Here is a 14,861-nt window from a genome sequence, read left to right on the forward strand (position 1 = left end):
GGTCACATTCTCAACAAGTTGAACTAAACTTCGCAGGTTTGAATCTCGTTGGCACCAGTTATTATTACATTAATTTTTGTAAAAATAGTATAATTAAAAATATTTGTACTATACATTCAGTTGGCTAAAAAAAATTTGAACCCGGGACCTCAAGGATGTGTGTGCAAGCTCTAGCCAACCTGCCCTGAAGAAATGTTGGAGATAAAAGTAAATTATCAATAATATAATATAAATCATTAACTGTCAACAACAAAAAAAAGGGCGATCGACGGATCCAGCACACGCGGCCATGGGAGCTCGCCAGGTGCTGGATCCACCACTGGCTGGCATGGTTTTCTCATGTAGCGCTGCTTCCAATTTAGTTGTTTATATCTCTCTGTTGTTGGGTAATTGCCTCAAAAGTCATAAGTTGGAGGACTTTTATTACATATAGTAAAATGTAGTTATTGTATGGAAGACTTCTAATTAAAGTTGAGAGCCTTGCAAAATTTGTTCTCCAATTTACGATCGATTTTGGAGTATTGCACATTAAGAAATTCTTGTTGAGTTAAACGAGTCTTGTTTGAGTTTAAATTGAACTCTTCTACTTGATTATTGATCCTATAAATAATGGATGTACTTCATTATTTTAGGTGTGGCTAGAGAGTTGATTTGACAGGAAAATATTGTGAGTCTAGTATCTTGATATTTATCTTACATTGAGTAGAAAAGTAGGTGTAGTAAAGCTTGAGTATGTTTATTTTTCTTTGTAATACTTGGGGATTGGGTTGATGAGTGAAATTCTATATGATTGTAACAATTTTTCATATAGTGAAATTCTATATGATTGTTTATTTTTCTTTGTAATACTTGGGGATTGTGTATTATATTCTTTATTTTTCATGTTTGCTAATATTCTTTTGAACAACAAAAGATCTTGCAGGTAAATAGAAATAAAGGGAATCGGCATGAAATTCTCAACAAGTGGTATCATAGCATCAAGTGGTTTGGAGTATTGGAGCAATAGAAAAATATGTCGTCGTTAAAATATAACATGGAGAAATTTGATAAGAGAATCAATTTTGACTTGTAATAAGTACAAGTGGAGGATTTATTGATTCAAGCTGGACTATATAAGGCTTTGAAAGGAAACCCAACTAAGAGTTTTAGCAAGATTGACAACTCCATGAGGAAGAAAGTAACTTATTGGAACTACCGTCAGACTGGCCACGTGAAGAGAAATTGTCCAAAAGGTGGAGCAAGGTCGACTAACTGCTTGGGGATCGAACAATACGTCTTTCCTGATGAAGGAGGATGCGGATGTGGTGTTGTAAAGTAAGATGGGAATATCCTCATAGCATGTCGTCAGTTGCCATAATAGAGGATGTGTTCTTACTGGTGCGGGTCAACATATAGGCACATAGCATTGACTGACATTTGATGCAAAGTGTGCAGGTATGTGGTGGTATTGTAATATCGATGGCTGATGAACTCTCTAGAAAAGTCAATGGGAGAGTTGCACCATAACTATCAGCAGGGTTATTTCGACATGTAACCGATAAAATGCTTGAAGTTCACAAATAATTCTAAGTGGTTATGCTCATAGAGTGGAGTATGGAACCGTTAAAGTGTGTCAAAGGCTTACCTATTTTTCCAAATATTGTGATTAAAAGTTGTAGAAGAGATAACGAGATTTTGACTCATATTCGGTAAGGTGTAGATTGTTGGATAATTGCCTCAGAAGTCAAAAGTTGGAGGATTTATATTGCAAATAATAAAAATGTAGTTATTGTATGGAAGATTTCTAATTAAAATTGAGATCAGAATCCTTGCAAAATTTAGTCTTCAATTTACAATCAATTTTGAAGTCTTGCACACGAAGAAATCCTCATTGAGTTAAAAGAGTATTGTTTGAGTTTAAATTAAACTCTTCTATTTGGTTCTTGATCCTATAAATAGTGGATGTATTTCATTATTTTGAATGTAGCTAGAGAGTTTATCTGAGAGAAAAATATTGTGAGCCTAGCATCTTGAAACTTTTTGTACATTGGGTAAAAAAGTAGGTATAGTAAAACTCGACTTTTTTTTTTTTTTTTTTTAATATTTTGAAATTTTATATGATTGTAACAATTTTTCATATATTGAAAAGTTTTAATAGTCTGTTTAATTTGTGCGTTATATTCTTTATTTTTCATGTTTGCTAATATTCTCTTGAACAACTAAAGATCATGCGGGTAAATATAAATAAAAAGAATTGGTGTGAAATTCCCAACAAGTGTTGGGCCGGAGACTTGTTGGGTGGTTTTGAATCTCTCTCACTCCAAAAGTTACTTCAAGAGATGATGCTTTCCCTCACAATTATAAACTGAATGCCAACTCATCTAGAACTAATGTGATATAACCTCAACAATCTCCTCCTTACACATCGGACTTTGTGGGAGACTAAACACATCTCCTCCTCACACAAACCCGTATCTCCATGACTATTGGATTGAAGACTTATTGATAAATCGGGCTCTGATACCAGTGTTGGGTGGTATTGAACCTCTCACACTCCAAAAACTAGCTCAAGATGTGAGATTTTTCCTCGTACTTATAAACTGAATACCAACTCATCCACAACTAATGTGGAACGACCTCAACATCTGTTTCATCTATATATCCATCATTTGATTGATTCACAATGTCCAAGGTAGTTCTAGTGTGGAAATCTTGGCAATTTGAAATTTCCTCTGGCCAATTCTTCAGGATGTGGATTGTTCACGGTTCACTGCAGTGCTCGGCTGAATCCAAAAATTCCCCTGGATAATTATAGGCCCTATGAGATTCTGAAAAAGTCATATCCCAATCAGTTATTTATTCGAAATCAATTTCTTCATCGTGTTTTATATAGTAATAATTATGAGGAAAGGTGCCACTTATTTTTTGATCCCCCTACGCTACTCCTTCTATTTCGATTTCATTCTTCCCCAATATCACTTTGTTCGGATGCACCAAAGATAGGAACTACGACAATGAGATACCTAATATCCAAGAAATTTAATTCTTAAGTTACAACAACCAGAACCATAGAACTTTATATTCTAAGACCTAGAATCGATTTGAAACAGAACCAAAGCGAACTAGCTGATTTTACTTGGTTCTAGATCGTTGGTCTTGGATAAAATTTCATGCACTTAGGTAACATATTATATTACTTATATGGTAATTACCTGTTTTATATGTTGGGTAACTTATTGGGAGTAATTATGTTATCGATGTTAACTCCTATCATCAATATCAATATCAATATCAATATCAGATTGCAGCCCCAAAATGTGAGTACCACCATTATTGTCACTCTAAACCACCACCTTCTAAACAGTCAAAATCAGCACCACCATATCCTCCAACCACTGCTACGCCAACATAAAACCATAACTATCACGATGGAAAGCTTTAGAAACACAATAATGATTCCAATATGAAAATATTTGATGAATGGTAGTTGTGTTTGTTGCACGAAGTTTACGATGATAAAATTGGAGAAGCGATAAATGTTGAGAATGGTGAGTTTGGTGGCAATTGGATTGAGATTCCAGTAACGGTGGCGGTATAAGACAACAACAATGTGGGAGCTTTTTGGTACAATGGCGGAGAAGATAACGAGAGGAGGTCGTTGATTTGAGAATTTTGAATTGGGTGTGATACGTTGCGACAGTGATCCAACATTATTGGGGTGCTAGTTTGGAATAATGTTATTTATTATTATGATGACGGAACATCAATGATGTGGTAGTCTATATGAAATAATGGGATTGGACAGTCTAATTTTTATGAAAGAGGAGAGAGGAGATGTGGTCTCAAGAAAGAGAGAAATGTGAGAGATAATGGGTTGTCGTATCATTGATATTCCATCATCATGGTGATAAATAACATTACTCGCTAGTACAGTGTTTTGTTGGATAGGAATTTGACAAGAATGAAGGCATGTTTGAAACTTTTTAAATTAGAACTCTTTATTTCTCATATTCATTTTCATTCACACATTAAAATATTATGTAGTAAACAAAAAAAAAAATTCCTATATTTTAATCACATATTTTTCAAAAAATTACTATTTGAAACATCATTTTCCTCCAATTTCTATTTATAGTTTTCATCAAACAGGGGCTTAGAATAAGTTTATATATATATATATAGTTACAGGTAAAAATCTGTAAAACATAAAAGGGAGTTATTTTTTCAATTTTCGCAAGAAAAGTGAGTCTCCAACCTTAGAACATATCTAATGGACTTAAAGATTATATTTTAAAATTTAGAGATCATCTATAAATTTAGAGATTAAAACTCCAACTTACTCTTTACTTTAATACTTAATACTTAATTTACTACTTAATATGTATTTATTATTTTTCACATATATTTTATTTTCGCTAGCTTCCCTTCAAAGTATTTTATTATTTTCCTTCATTTTCTTTGTATATACTACTTAATTGGGTGCATTGAAATTGAAGTATTTTGGATTGGGAAAACTCAAACAAAGAGAAATAAGGTCAGACATTTCACATTTGAATAGTTGATTTGTGATTGTGACACTACCTACCTCATACGATGGAAATTTGCTTAAAATTACTTTTTTAATTGCCGTACAGTAAAAATGTAAAATTCAAGGAAGTAACTATCGTTTAATTTTCCACCACAATTGGAAATGACACGAAGAGTGGGGCCTTGAAGTTGTTTCTGACTCGTAGGAATACAAAAAAATTCGTTGGATACGAAACTTCGCTCATCCGTGTTATTTGTTTAGGCTGACTGTTTCAACTCAATTCTTTTCGTTTTCACAAGTCTTCATGAAATAAATCTAAGTCAACTGCCGTGTTCACTTTCACCCTGACTTACGTTGCGAGTGAATAAATTTATTGAATTTAGACAACCGCAGCAGAATTTGATTTCTCTATTCTTCTTCTTCTTCTTCTTCTTCTTCTTCTTCTTCTTTCTGTTCGTTGTTGAGTTAGGCTGGCATGGTTTTCTCCCGTAGGGCTGCTTCCAGTTTAGTTGTTTATGTCTTTCTGTTTCATATATATATCCTTCACTCGGTTGATTCTCAATGCCCAAGGCAGTTCCAATGTGGAAATCTTGGCAATTTGGAGTTTCCTCTGGCCAATTCTCCGGGATGTGGATTGTTACCGGTTGACTGCGGTGCTCTGCCGAATCCAATAATTCACCTGGATAATTATCCGTTTTCACCATCCTATGAGATTCTGAAAAAGTCATCTCCCAATGAATTATTTATTCGAAGTCCATTTCTTGAACGTGTTTTACATAATAAGGAAATATGCAATTTATTTCTTCGTCCCCCTATGCCACACTTTCCTTCTATTTCGATGTCGTTCTTCCCCAATATCACTCTCTTTAAATGCGCAAAATATATAAACTACGACAATGAGATACCTCAAGATATTTATGGAAACTACGATGGTTGTGATTCCTTCAATATATACTACCCCAAGTCGAATGGAAGTCTTCCGCCCCCCAAAGGCTGTTCAGCTCTTCCCTTGCCAAGCAATTTACAATGTAACTCAGATTCATTGGACTTGTTCTACCGGTTAAGCGCTGATTATCATCTAGAATGGAATGTGTCTGTAGATTGTCTTAATTGCCACAGAGGAGGAGGAAACTGTACAACTAAAACAGATAATGAATTTCGATGTGAAAAAGGTACCATCAGCCTTTGAACATGGGTGATCGCAAGTCATCCCTCTACAAATGTTCTTTTGATTTGTACTTTTGCCCGCAATCCAGAACAGGGTTCAAGCGATTTAAACTTTAAAACATATAGAATTGTTTGATTATATGTCACTGACAATTTATCACGTGATCGCTTTATGCCAATCCTCACGAGTACAGTTGATTATATCCTTCCCTTATATAGATATGTTCTTCATGCCTTGTTGCGGTTTTCATTTTTCTTTCTTCAATTGAGCTTGAACTGACATGTTTGCACGTTGACTATAGTTACAAAGAAAAGGAGGGATTTCAAGATGATTCTAGCCGCAGGTAAACGTGGTAAATTTCAGTAACATTTCTTTTGTTTTTTGATTAAAAAACGTAGTTGTCTTCTTTCATCACAGGTGTTTTAGCTGCAGCGGTAGTCCTCATCTTCATAATCTTGTTCACTTTCACTAGGAGGAATTACATGCTGAATTTGAAGGGGAAAACTCAAAACCAAAAGGACATTGAACTCTTCCTGAAGAACAACGAGAAGCTTACACCAAAAAGATACAACTATTCTGATCTTAAGAAAATGACTAACTCATTCAGTGACAAGTTAGGGAAAGGTGGCTTTGCTAGTGTTTATAAGGGAAAGTTACCCGATGCCCATCTTGTAGCAGTAAAGATTTTGGAAGAATCAAAAGGCAATGGAGAAGAATTTATCAATGAGGTAGCAAGTATCAGTAGAACTTCCCACGTTAATGTTGTCACTCTCCTGGGATTTTGCTTTGAGGGTTCCAAAAGAGCTCTCATTTACGAGTTCATGCCCAATGGATCCCTTGAGAAGTTCATATGCAGCAATATCTCCAAAGCAGAACGTCAATTAGAATGGGAAAAATTGTTTCAAATTGTAGTTGGCATTGCTCATGGAATAGAATACTTACACAAAGGATGTAATACACGGATTCTGCACTTTGACATAAAGCCTCATAACATTCTTCTTGATAAAGACTTCATCCCTAAAATATCGGATTTTGGCTTGGCTAAACTTTGTCCCAACAGGTCCAGTATAGTGTCAATGTTAGGGACTAGAGGAACAATAGGATATATTGCTCCAGAAATAGTTTATAGAAATGTTGGAGACATTTCTTACAAGTCAGATGTCTATAGCTATGGTATGATGGTTTTGGAAATGGTTGGAGAGACAAAAAATACTGATGTTAGAGTTGATCGTTCAAGTGAAAAATATTTTCCTGATTGGATCTATGAGCACCTCGAACAGAATTTTGAATTTGATTTTAACCGAGTTGTAAACGAAGATGAAGTTTTGAAAAAGAAAATGGTAATAGTTAGCTTATGGTGCATACAAACTGATCCTACAACTCGACCATCAATGAACAGGGTTATAGAAATGTTAGAAGGGAATGTGGAATCTCTTCAAATCCCACCAAAACCCTACTTTTTACAGCCAAGAGCAGCAGCAAATTTTTCAACTACTGAGTCGTCAGTCACTCTCTCCTAAGTTCATAAAGTTTAGCTTCCTGAAATCCCACGGTGTTTAGTGGCTCCGAGTTACCAAGCTATATAGGCAGTTACCTATGTTGTTTTTGCTATTGTAATTTTTATGCTCTAACACCTCCAATCTTAAGGTTTGTTAAATTTCTTCCTGGAGATCAAGCTTGGCGTTCATGAGTTTAATGTTTCTTTTTTTTTTCCTTCTTCTTCTTCTTCTTCTTCTTTTTTTTGGGAGCTTGATTACGGATATCATTCCAATTCCCAGGTACACCATGACTTCCACCCCTGGGTCTATAGTAAATAAAGTTTTCCCCATGGAAGATCTTGTAGGTTTCTGGCTTTGAGAATGAGGCTGTGAAGAAGTTGAAGCTTTTCTCTAAAGTTCAGTTTTTCGAATTTCTCCATGTTTTGCCCCTGTTTGGCTTACAATAAAATCAAATTTTTAGTATAATTTGATAAAAATTGATGGAACGTGTTATTAAAAAATTATCCACTCTTTCATCTGATCATCCCTCGGCAATTTCCTCTTCTCGATTTTTCATATAATCTTGAATCGCCACAGAATCATTCGATTTATTGGTTAGATTGCATGTGCATGTTGTTTGTAAAATATTTGATTAACTAGACAGTGAAACCCAAGGTCCCTAATTAAGTATGAATAATCTAAATAAACTGTCACCCCATACCAATAAGTTAATTAAATTAATGATTAACCAACATAAGTAGCCAATCAATGACTAGAAATATGCCATTTGTCCCCAACGACCTGTATCAAATTGGCGCACCTGACTCAACGTTCTAGAAGGTTAGGTGGGTGGAGTCGTGTTAGATGTAACTATCCAATAGACTATACACCACTAGTCTATATAGATAAAGGGTCAATATGCCCCTTCATATGAACCTTCAGGTGATTTATCCTCCGTCGATCTATGCCAATATTTTGAACAAGTTCATTCCCATCACAAAAGAAGCAAAACCAGATTTTGCAATATAACTACATTGCTTTATTCAATATAAAACCAAGTCAAACTCAATCTAATCACAAATTTTCTGATGATACAAAATACAATGAAGATACTCTATTCTTGTATTATAAATTTGCCGACTCCACTTAATGACATTCTTCATTTTCCTGTTCACTAAACAAGTTTCTTAGAACAAAATATCTTTCGTAAACAATATAATAAAGCTATGGCAACTACAGCTCCAGCTCCTAAGAACTTGGCTGTTGGAAGATGAAGTTTTTTTGAGGATACAGCATTACATAGATATGCCCAAGCCCATCGTGACAGGAAATGTAGCTTGCAAGTCGCCTGAAACTTTTGTAGGGAAAATTCCTATACATGGCAACGCAGAGGGGAGTTCGAGGTCAAGTGGACAGAGATAAAGGAGAATAGTTAAACTGAAACTAAACACAAGCAAGAAAATATAAAACCATAGTTAGTAGTAAGCTGTGCAATTGCTGGGATTTTTCTCTATGTAATATTTCAATACAAAAAAATCACAGGGAAGTCGTCCAACCTAAGATAGTTTTGGTAAGTTCTTAAAGGAGAAGCTTTCCTCGTGGGCTCATATTTTAGCCACATTTCCAGCAAACTTAGCAAGACTGCTATTGAAATTTTCTAGAGAGAAATCTCAGAGGAAAGATAGGATTTCTACTGTAATAAGCCAAGTATCAGTGCAAAGACAGCAGATTTTTTTACTTTCTGCCATTATAATTTACATAGAACAAAAGCATACACATACAAAAATGCAAAATAGGACATGAAAAATAATGTATGCAAAATAGGACATGCAAAAATTAGAGAAGACAGGTAGACGAGTGCTACCTTTGGGAATTTATCCTGCTGAGCTAGATGATCCACATGGAGTCTGACATTTGATGCGGCAGGAAGCCAGAGATTGCTATCAACATCAGCATACGTATATGCAACAATGTCAAATAACGATTTCCCTCCACCTTTTATAGCTTTCAAGATTGTAGATTCTCTATTTCTGCGGTTTCTGAAATTTTTAAGAATACAGCATAAGCATAAATAGCAAAACAAATCATGTACCTATGCAAGTACCATTAGTATTGTAGGTAATTTATTCAAAGTGTTAAAAAACATTTCTCAATCACATAGTACTGAATAATGGAGTAATCTTTAAAAAATTTTAAGCCACTGAAATCTATTACTGAAGGACGAGCTTCTCTTACTTGAGGTATCCGCAAAGTATGTGTTTCGGCCACATGTTGACTCTACCATGCATGGGAATCAACACATGTGGGGAAAGATTTATAAATTTGTAAGTTGTGCGGAAATAATCCTGTAGAAGAAGTCAAAATTTTAAAATAAGATCTCCAGTAAAGGAGAATAATAATCAAAACGACCTTGCTCCTCTTAGGATATTAAAAAATAAAATAGACATGAAAGCCCATGGTCCTACAGCTACTTGTGAGTGGGGGTTATATGAGAACATTAATCCCCTGTTTGGGCTCCATTAAAATGTTAATGCGTTTATCTCTTTCTTCTTTTTAACAACACGTTTTTTAATAAAATAGTATTATACGTAAATCCAAAACTTTTCCTTTCATTTTAACCACACATTCTTCAAAAAGTTACAATTCCAAAATGTAATTTCACCAAAACCTCATTAGCCCAAACAAGGGCTAAGTGAGCCTTCACTAGTTCATCAGAGAAGATAAGAATAACAGTAACCAGAACGACTACCAAAAATGGAAAGAAAACTAATTAACAGGTGCAGTAATTATGATTGCATCCTATGTAATTCTTTTATATCCATTTTACAATTATTTAGGGATGAGAACACCTCCATCATAATTTTCTACACAAAACAAATAAAAAATAAAAAATAAAAAAAATGAAAAGACTGTTAAAACAAAGTGAAAATTCTGGATGCAGATTATATTTTCAAATGCTTACCATCAACATGATCATGATGATGATGGCTTACACATCAACTTCTGTGGAAGTACAGCAATGATTTGTTCAAGCTGACAGTGCAAGAGAAAGCAGAACAAATGGCATGATTAATAGTAATTGGGCAAACATTCATAGCATCAAATAAAAGATTGATTTAGTTACAATGTTTTTATGAAATAGCAATGCTCGTTACTAACTAAAAGTAATATCTATGGCCACTCTGCAAAGTTCTCTTCCGATGACAGTTTAAGGTGAACAACAGAATGCGAATACAGTAACTGATTCAATCAAGGTAATATTTCCTTTGGTAACTCACTTGAAACACAAGCAAATGCTGAATTGGGAAAATATATTACTATCATTATTGTGCATTTTACTTTATAAATTGAACCACTCTGAAACCAAAGAAAAATAGCTGACTTAAAAACGATTACTACGTAACTGAATTGATCCTTGAATTTCTCAAGCAGGCACCGAGTTCACAATTCAAAAATAATCATCGCAGCCATCATAACTAGTCCCAGGAAAAAATACAACTAAGTTTGTAGTGTGGAAAGGCTTTGCTGTTCTGCTTCCCATGGGAATAAGTTTGACACCTAGAGGATACTCCTGCATAATAAGAAGGATACCACTTCCTTGAAGAACAGTGATTTTATTTAAGCAATATAAACAAAACATCAACATCAACATCAACAAAGTGAAATTGCATGTACATATTTAAGTCTGACTAAAATTTCAGCCATTAAAGAAAATTGAATCGCTCCAGACGCTTTTGAGTTTATAGTTGAACGACAGAAAATGTCAAGAGACAAGATTTGGACTTATCTCGAGCAAGATTTTTACAAATATCTGAACTTTTCTAAGTTAATGACATGTAATTTAGGATAAGCATAATTGAGTGAAGCATGATGTGTATAACATAGAACTCTGTAGAGTCCATATCCCACATAGACACTAAGCCAGTGCAAATGCTTCTACTATTCTAGTTGTTCATGTAACCCATTAAAACCTTAAGCGACAGTTGAAAGTAAGGGCTTTGGTTCAGGCCTGCATTAGTTTCTAAAAAATAAAGTTCCAACACTAGGATTGGAAACAATGAAATTCTCCGGCTGCAATCAGTTTTCCAATGCCTATGCCACCATCAATAATTGTGTCACATATAAGATAATTATTGACTATTTATCCCAGATCACGACCACTGCATCAAAAAAGATAATTAATAAGAAGAGAAAGGGAAAAGATGCTGAGGACCTGATGGCAAAATATTCCAATCTTGACATTTTCCACATTGCAGAGATTGGAGTGATAACTGAAACTTGCTTTCCATTATCTCTTATTTGCAAAGTCCAAGTTCCCACAGCAAACAACATGACAGGGGATTTTAATCCAATAGTAGGATGATTGAACTATGAAAACAAATATTATAGGACTTGAATTATTGAAAAATCAGTTTTCTTAAAGATCGGGTTGGTTTTCAATCCAACATTATCATTACCCAAGCTCATAAAGGTCCATACTGGAAATTGGGGGGGGGGGGGTATTATGATACGGAGATTGATTTAGCTCACAGAACCCAATCAATACCGCAAAAAACAAACCTGACATCTCAAAGTGGAAGAGATTTGCAATTTTACAGATTTCATTGAATCATTCAGATAACCAATAAAAATTAGTGGTCCTATACGATCATTATGAGGCTTCACTTCAATAAGCATATCATTGCAGCCTTTGGAGCTCATCCACTTACAGATATCTGCATGTACGTACAACATAAATTATTTAAGCCTCAAAGAAATGACTAACTATCAATGAAAGCATTTATAGATAATTCTCTTTTCTATTCAGAAGAAAGTCTCTTTTTATGAAACTAAAAGATGTGTTATAAAAATGTTAAAAAAATACTTTATAGAGGCAATATTGCAAATCCAACATGCCCTATACATGATAGCCAGCAATTATTTACTTTATAAGATGAAAGCAATAAAATCACATTTTATTGTTGCCTAAGCCGGTTGTCGCAAGCACTTAGTAAAGTTGTGTTTATGAGTCTAAATGAAATTGAAGTGATATATTGTCATTAAATGAAGAATTAGCTCCATCAAAAGAAGGTTTAAATATTTTTTTTCCGATAAATGTAGAATAAAAAGGAGTTTATCTTTATAAACCCCAGCAAAATGGTGCATGGAATCGTACAAATTTACGCTCTTAAAATCCCTGATATCGGGAAATTGCTGTCAAATGTATCTACAATAACATGATCAGACCTTTTAATTTCCCATCATGGGGTCCCAATTTTCCAACAAGATACATAATCTTAAATGGGATTCCAGGACCAAATTCAGGCTCTTCTACATACTTCAAAAACTTCCACTTTACCTCACTGGCTGTCCCAAGTACCACTTGATTCAGCACCTATACCAAAGTCATTAAAAATAAATATAACAGACCAACACTATCTACATATGATTTTCAGGACTTGTAATGTATTCTCAATAACTACTAGTGGTACTAACTCCAACATATACAAACAAGAAAAATAAGTATGAAAATCCAGAATTTTTTTAACATACTCAGAAAAAAATATTCAGCAATAGCAAACAAAATTTTCTAAGAGGAACGGACCATGATATATAATCAAAGCCATCCAATTACTATGAGGACAAAACTTTTTTTGATATGACAAGGGAAAGGAAATGAAAAACACGGTGGACTCAGACCAATACAGGGAGCTAATAAATTGTTCTTTTATCATCATTCATCAGCAGTCTGTTTCAGATGAGAAAATACAGGTTGCAAATAATCAGTTTAAACATGATCAGTCTTATATGAGATTAAAAATGAGCACATTCTTTCCCTTTATATAAGGAAAAGGAAAATACATGATAACCTAATTGAATTAAGTCTCAGTAAATTCAACATAACCATTTGAAATTTCAGTAAAGAAATACCAGATTTTTTGAATAAATTACATATGGAACCTCCCTAAAATGGGGACCTAGATGTACTTTTAAAAGTGTTCCATATCGGGCTCATCTCAGCCTCTTCTCGTACTCGTTTGTTTTCATGAACTAGCCAAATTATTTTATTACTTTGACAGCTAATGTGTTCAAAATTTTAACTTGTCTAGGATGGAGCACTGTGCATATTCGGCTCAAATGAACTAGAATGATCCAAGCTTGTGTTGAAGATTTGTCGTTCAAAATCAACAATTAATGTGTATGGAACGAAAATGGGGAGTTAGGCTAAAAATTGGGCCCAAGATACTACCATACGACCGCATGGTTATCTTGTCCATGCGGTCGCATGGCCATTTACCGAGGCCAAAGGGCCTCGGTTGGTTTGAACCACGTGACCGCATGGTACAATCTTTTGGCCGTTGGAGGCCGTTTTCTCCCGTTGAAAATTTAAATTTGGTGACTTTTGGCTTATAGTTTGGTATCATTTCGTGAATGGGGTGTAGGCCTATATATATTGGATCAAGGTTGAAGGCAAATACATCATCAAAAAATCAAGGTTCCATATTACTTCCAAAATCAAAGATAAAGTCTTTTAAATCCATATTCAATATTCATCCCTTATGTTCTTCAAGTTTTCTAAGATTTGCACTTGTGCTTTGGTGCTTAAATCCTTGCAAGACTTGTTATAATCTTGTAAATCATTTGCCAACAACCTTCGAAGCATCTCAAATTCATAGGAGAAGGGACAAAAATCATTTGAGGACAACGATATCGTGTTCAAGCTATTCATTGATACAAGTTCGTGATTGTTTTGTTATTAGTGTTGTCGGTTTGTGTTTCGTGATTTCTACTCTAACCCAGTAAAATTTCTACAAGAGCTTGCTTAGTAAGTATGTTGACAATCATTTTGAACCTAATATAGGGGGCAATTTCCCCTCCCCAACCACTCTTTTAAGGCTCAAACTAAAAGGTAGAGTTGAACCTCAACAATTAGGTTGCGTTTGCTTGACACATTATATTATTGTCATATTTCAGCGTAGCATATAATTAGAGTTAATTTCGAAATGACGTTCAATAATAAACAGGACCTCTGCAAATCCTAAGCCAAAGTAAAGGATGAATGTGTTGTGCTAGGAATCAAATTTTATTTTATGGGAAATGGGAAAGACAGACCATTAGTAACGATTGTGTTACACCCCTCACCAACTACCTCCGCGCATCAAGTCCACTAACCTCGGCGCGTCAGATCCACTCTCCAACGAGGTGCCACGTGTCAATTCGAGACGTCACCAAAGTGATATACACCTCACCCGAACCTCAAGCTGACGTGCTGTGAGGCACAGACACTACCTAAGTGATATTTTTCGAGGCGTCCTTTGATACCGAAGTGTGAGGAGACGAGGCTCCTTCGCCGCCAGTTTTAGAGATGTATCAGTGTCAGGATCTCCTTATCTTTATGAATTGATTAATGCGACATCTCAGCCTTATGTCAACTCACATATCTAAAGAATATATTATCTGCCCCTAGGATGCCACTGATTGACGCCTACGAGCAGATGCCTCACGCCGTCAGATGCATACTGGTGTCCACATCCAGCGGTGCCCTTTGCCTATAATTACCAAAGGCTTCGCAAGAGACAAAGGTAATCTCTCTAATTCTAGGCACGATATATCTACTAAAAAATAAAAAATCCCCTCACACGAAGCTTAGTGTGTTCAGTTGATGCTCCGTCTGGCACGAAGCAGCAGCCATGGTGACCCAAAAATGGTTTTTTATCATTTTCACTAA

General features: G+C 35.1%; 2 protein-coding genes across 2 annotated transcripts; one reads left to right on the plus strand and one right to left on the minus strand.

The window, feature by feature from the left end:
- Window positions 1–4,738: 4,738 nt before the first annotated feature.
- LOC111390441 (LEAF RUST 10 DISEASE-RESISTANCE LOCUS RECEPTOR-LIKE PROTEIN KINASE-like 2.5) lies at window positions 4,739–7,371 on the plus strand. Its single transcript, XM_023015494.1, has 3 exons — window positions 4,739–5,679; window positions 5,977–6,018; window positions 6,093–7,371. Exons 1-3 carry the CDS (start codon window positions 4,983–4,985, stop codon window positions 7,193–7,195), a joined length of 1,842 nt encoding a protein of 613 aa, XP_022871262.1. The 5' UTR covers window positions 4,739–4,982; the 3' UTR covers window positions 7,196–7,371.
- Window positions 7,372–8,169: 798 nt separating this feature from the next.
- Window positions 8,170–9,508, minus strand: LOC111390445. The gene is made up of 3 exons (XM_023015496.1): window positions 9,389–9,508; window positions 9,018–9,192; window positions 8,170–8,525 (listed from the first exon to the last, which is right to left on the minus strand). Exons 1-3 carry the CDS (start codon window positions 9,439–9,441, stop codon window positions 8,328–8,330), a joined length of 426 nt encoding a protein of 141 aa, XP_022871264.1. The 5' UTR covers window positions 9,442–9,508; the 3' UTR covers window positions 8,170–8,327.
- Between the last annotated feature and the right edge of the window lie 5,353 nt (window positions 9,509–14,861).

This window comes from Olea europaea, unplaced genomic scaffold (genome assembly GCF_002742605.1).
Source record: "Olea europaea var. sylvestris unplaced genomic scaffold, O_europaea_v1 scaffold682, whole genome shotgun sequence".
NCBI lineage: Eukaryota > Viridiplantae > Streptophyta > Magnoliopsida > Lamiales > Oleaceae > Olea > Olea europaea.

Excerpts from the sequence above, each read along its gene's own strand:
- LOC111390441 (XM_023015494.1), top strand. The coding sequence starts at position 4,983 with ATGGTTTTCTCCCGTAGGGCTGCTTCCAGTTTAGTTGTTTATGTCTTT. Across the intron at positions 5,680-5,976 it reads TGAATTTCGATGTGAAAAAG|TTACAAAGAAAAGGAGGGAT; the intron begins GTACCATCAGCC and ends CGTTGACTATAG. Across the intron at positions 6,019-6,092 it reads CAAGATGATTCTAGCCGCAG|GTGTTTTAGCTGCAGCGGTA; the intron begins GTAAACGTGGTA and ends CTTTCATCACAG.
- LOC111390445 (XM_023015496.1), bottom strand. The coding sequence starts at position 9,441 with ATGCATGGTAGAGTCAACATGTGGCCGAAACACATACTTTGCGGATAC. Across the intron at positions 9,193-9,388 it reads ATACTTTGCGGATACCTCAA|AAACCGCAGAAATAGAGAAT; the intron begins GTAAGAGAAGCT and ends TAAAAATTTCAG. Across the intron at positions 8,526-9,017 it reads AGCAGGATAAATTCCCAAAG|GAATTTTCCCTACAAAAGTT; the intron begins GTAGCACTCGTC and ends TGCCATGTATAG.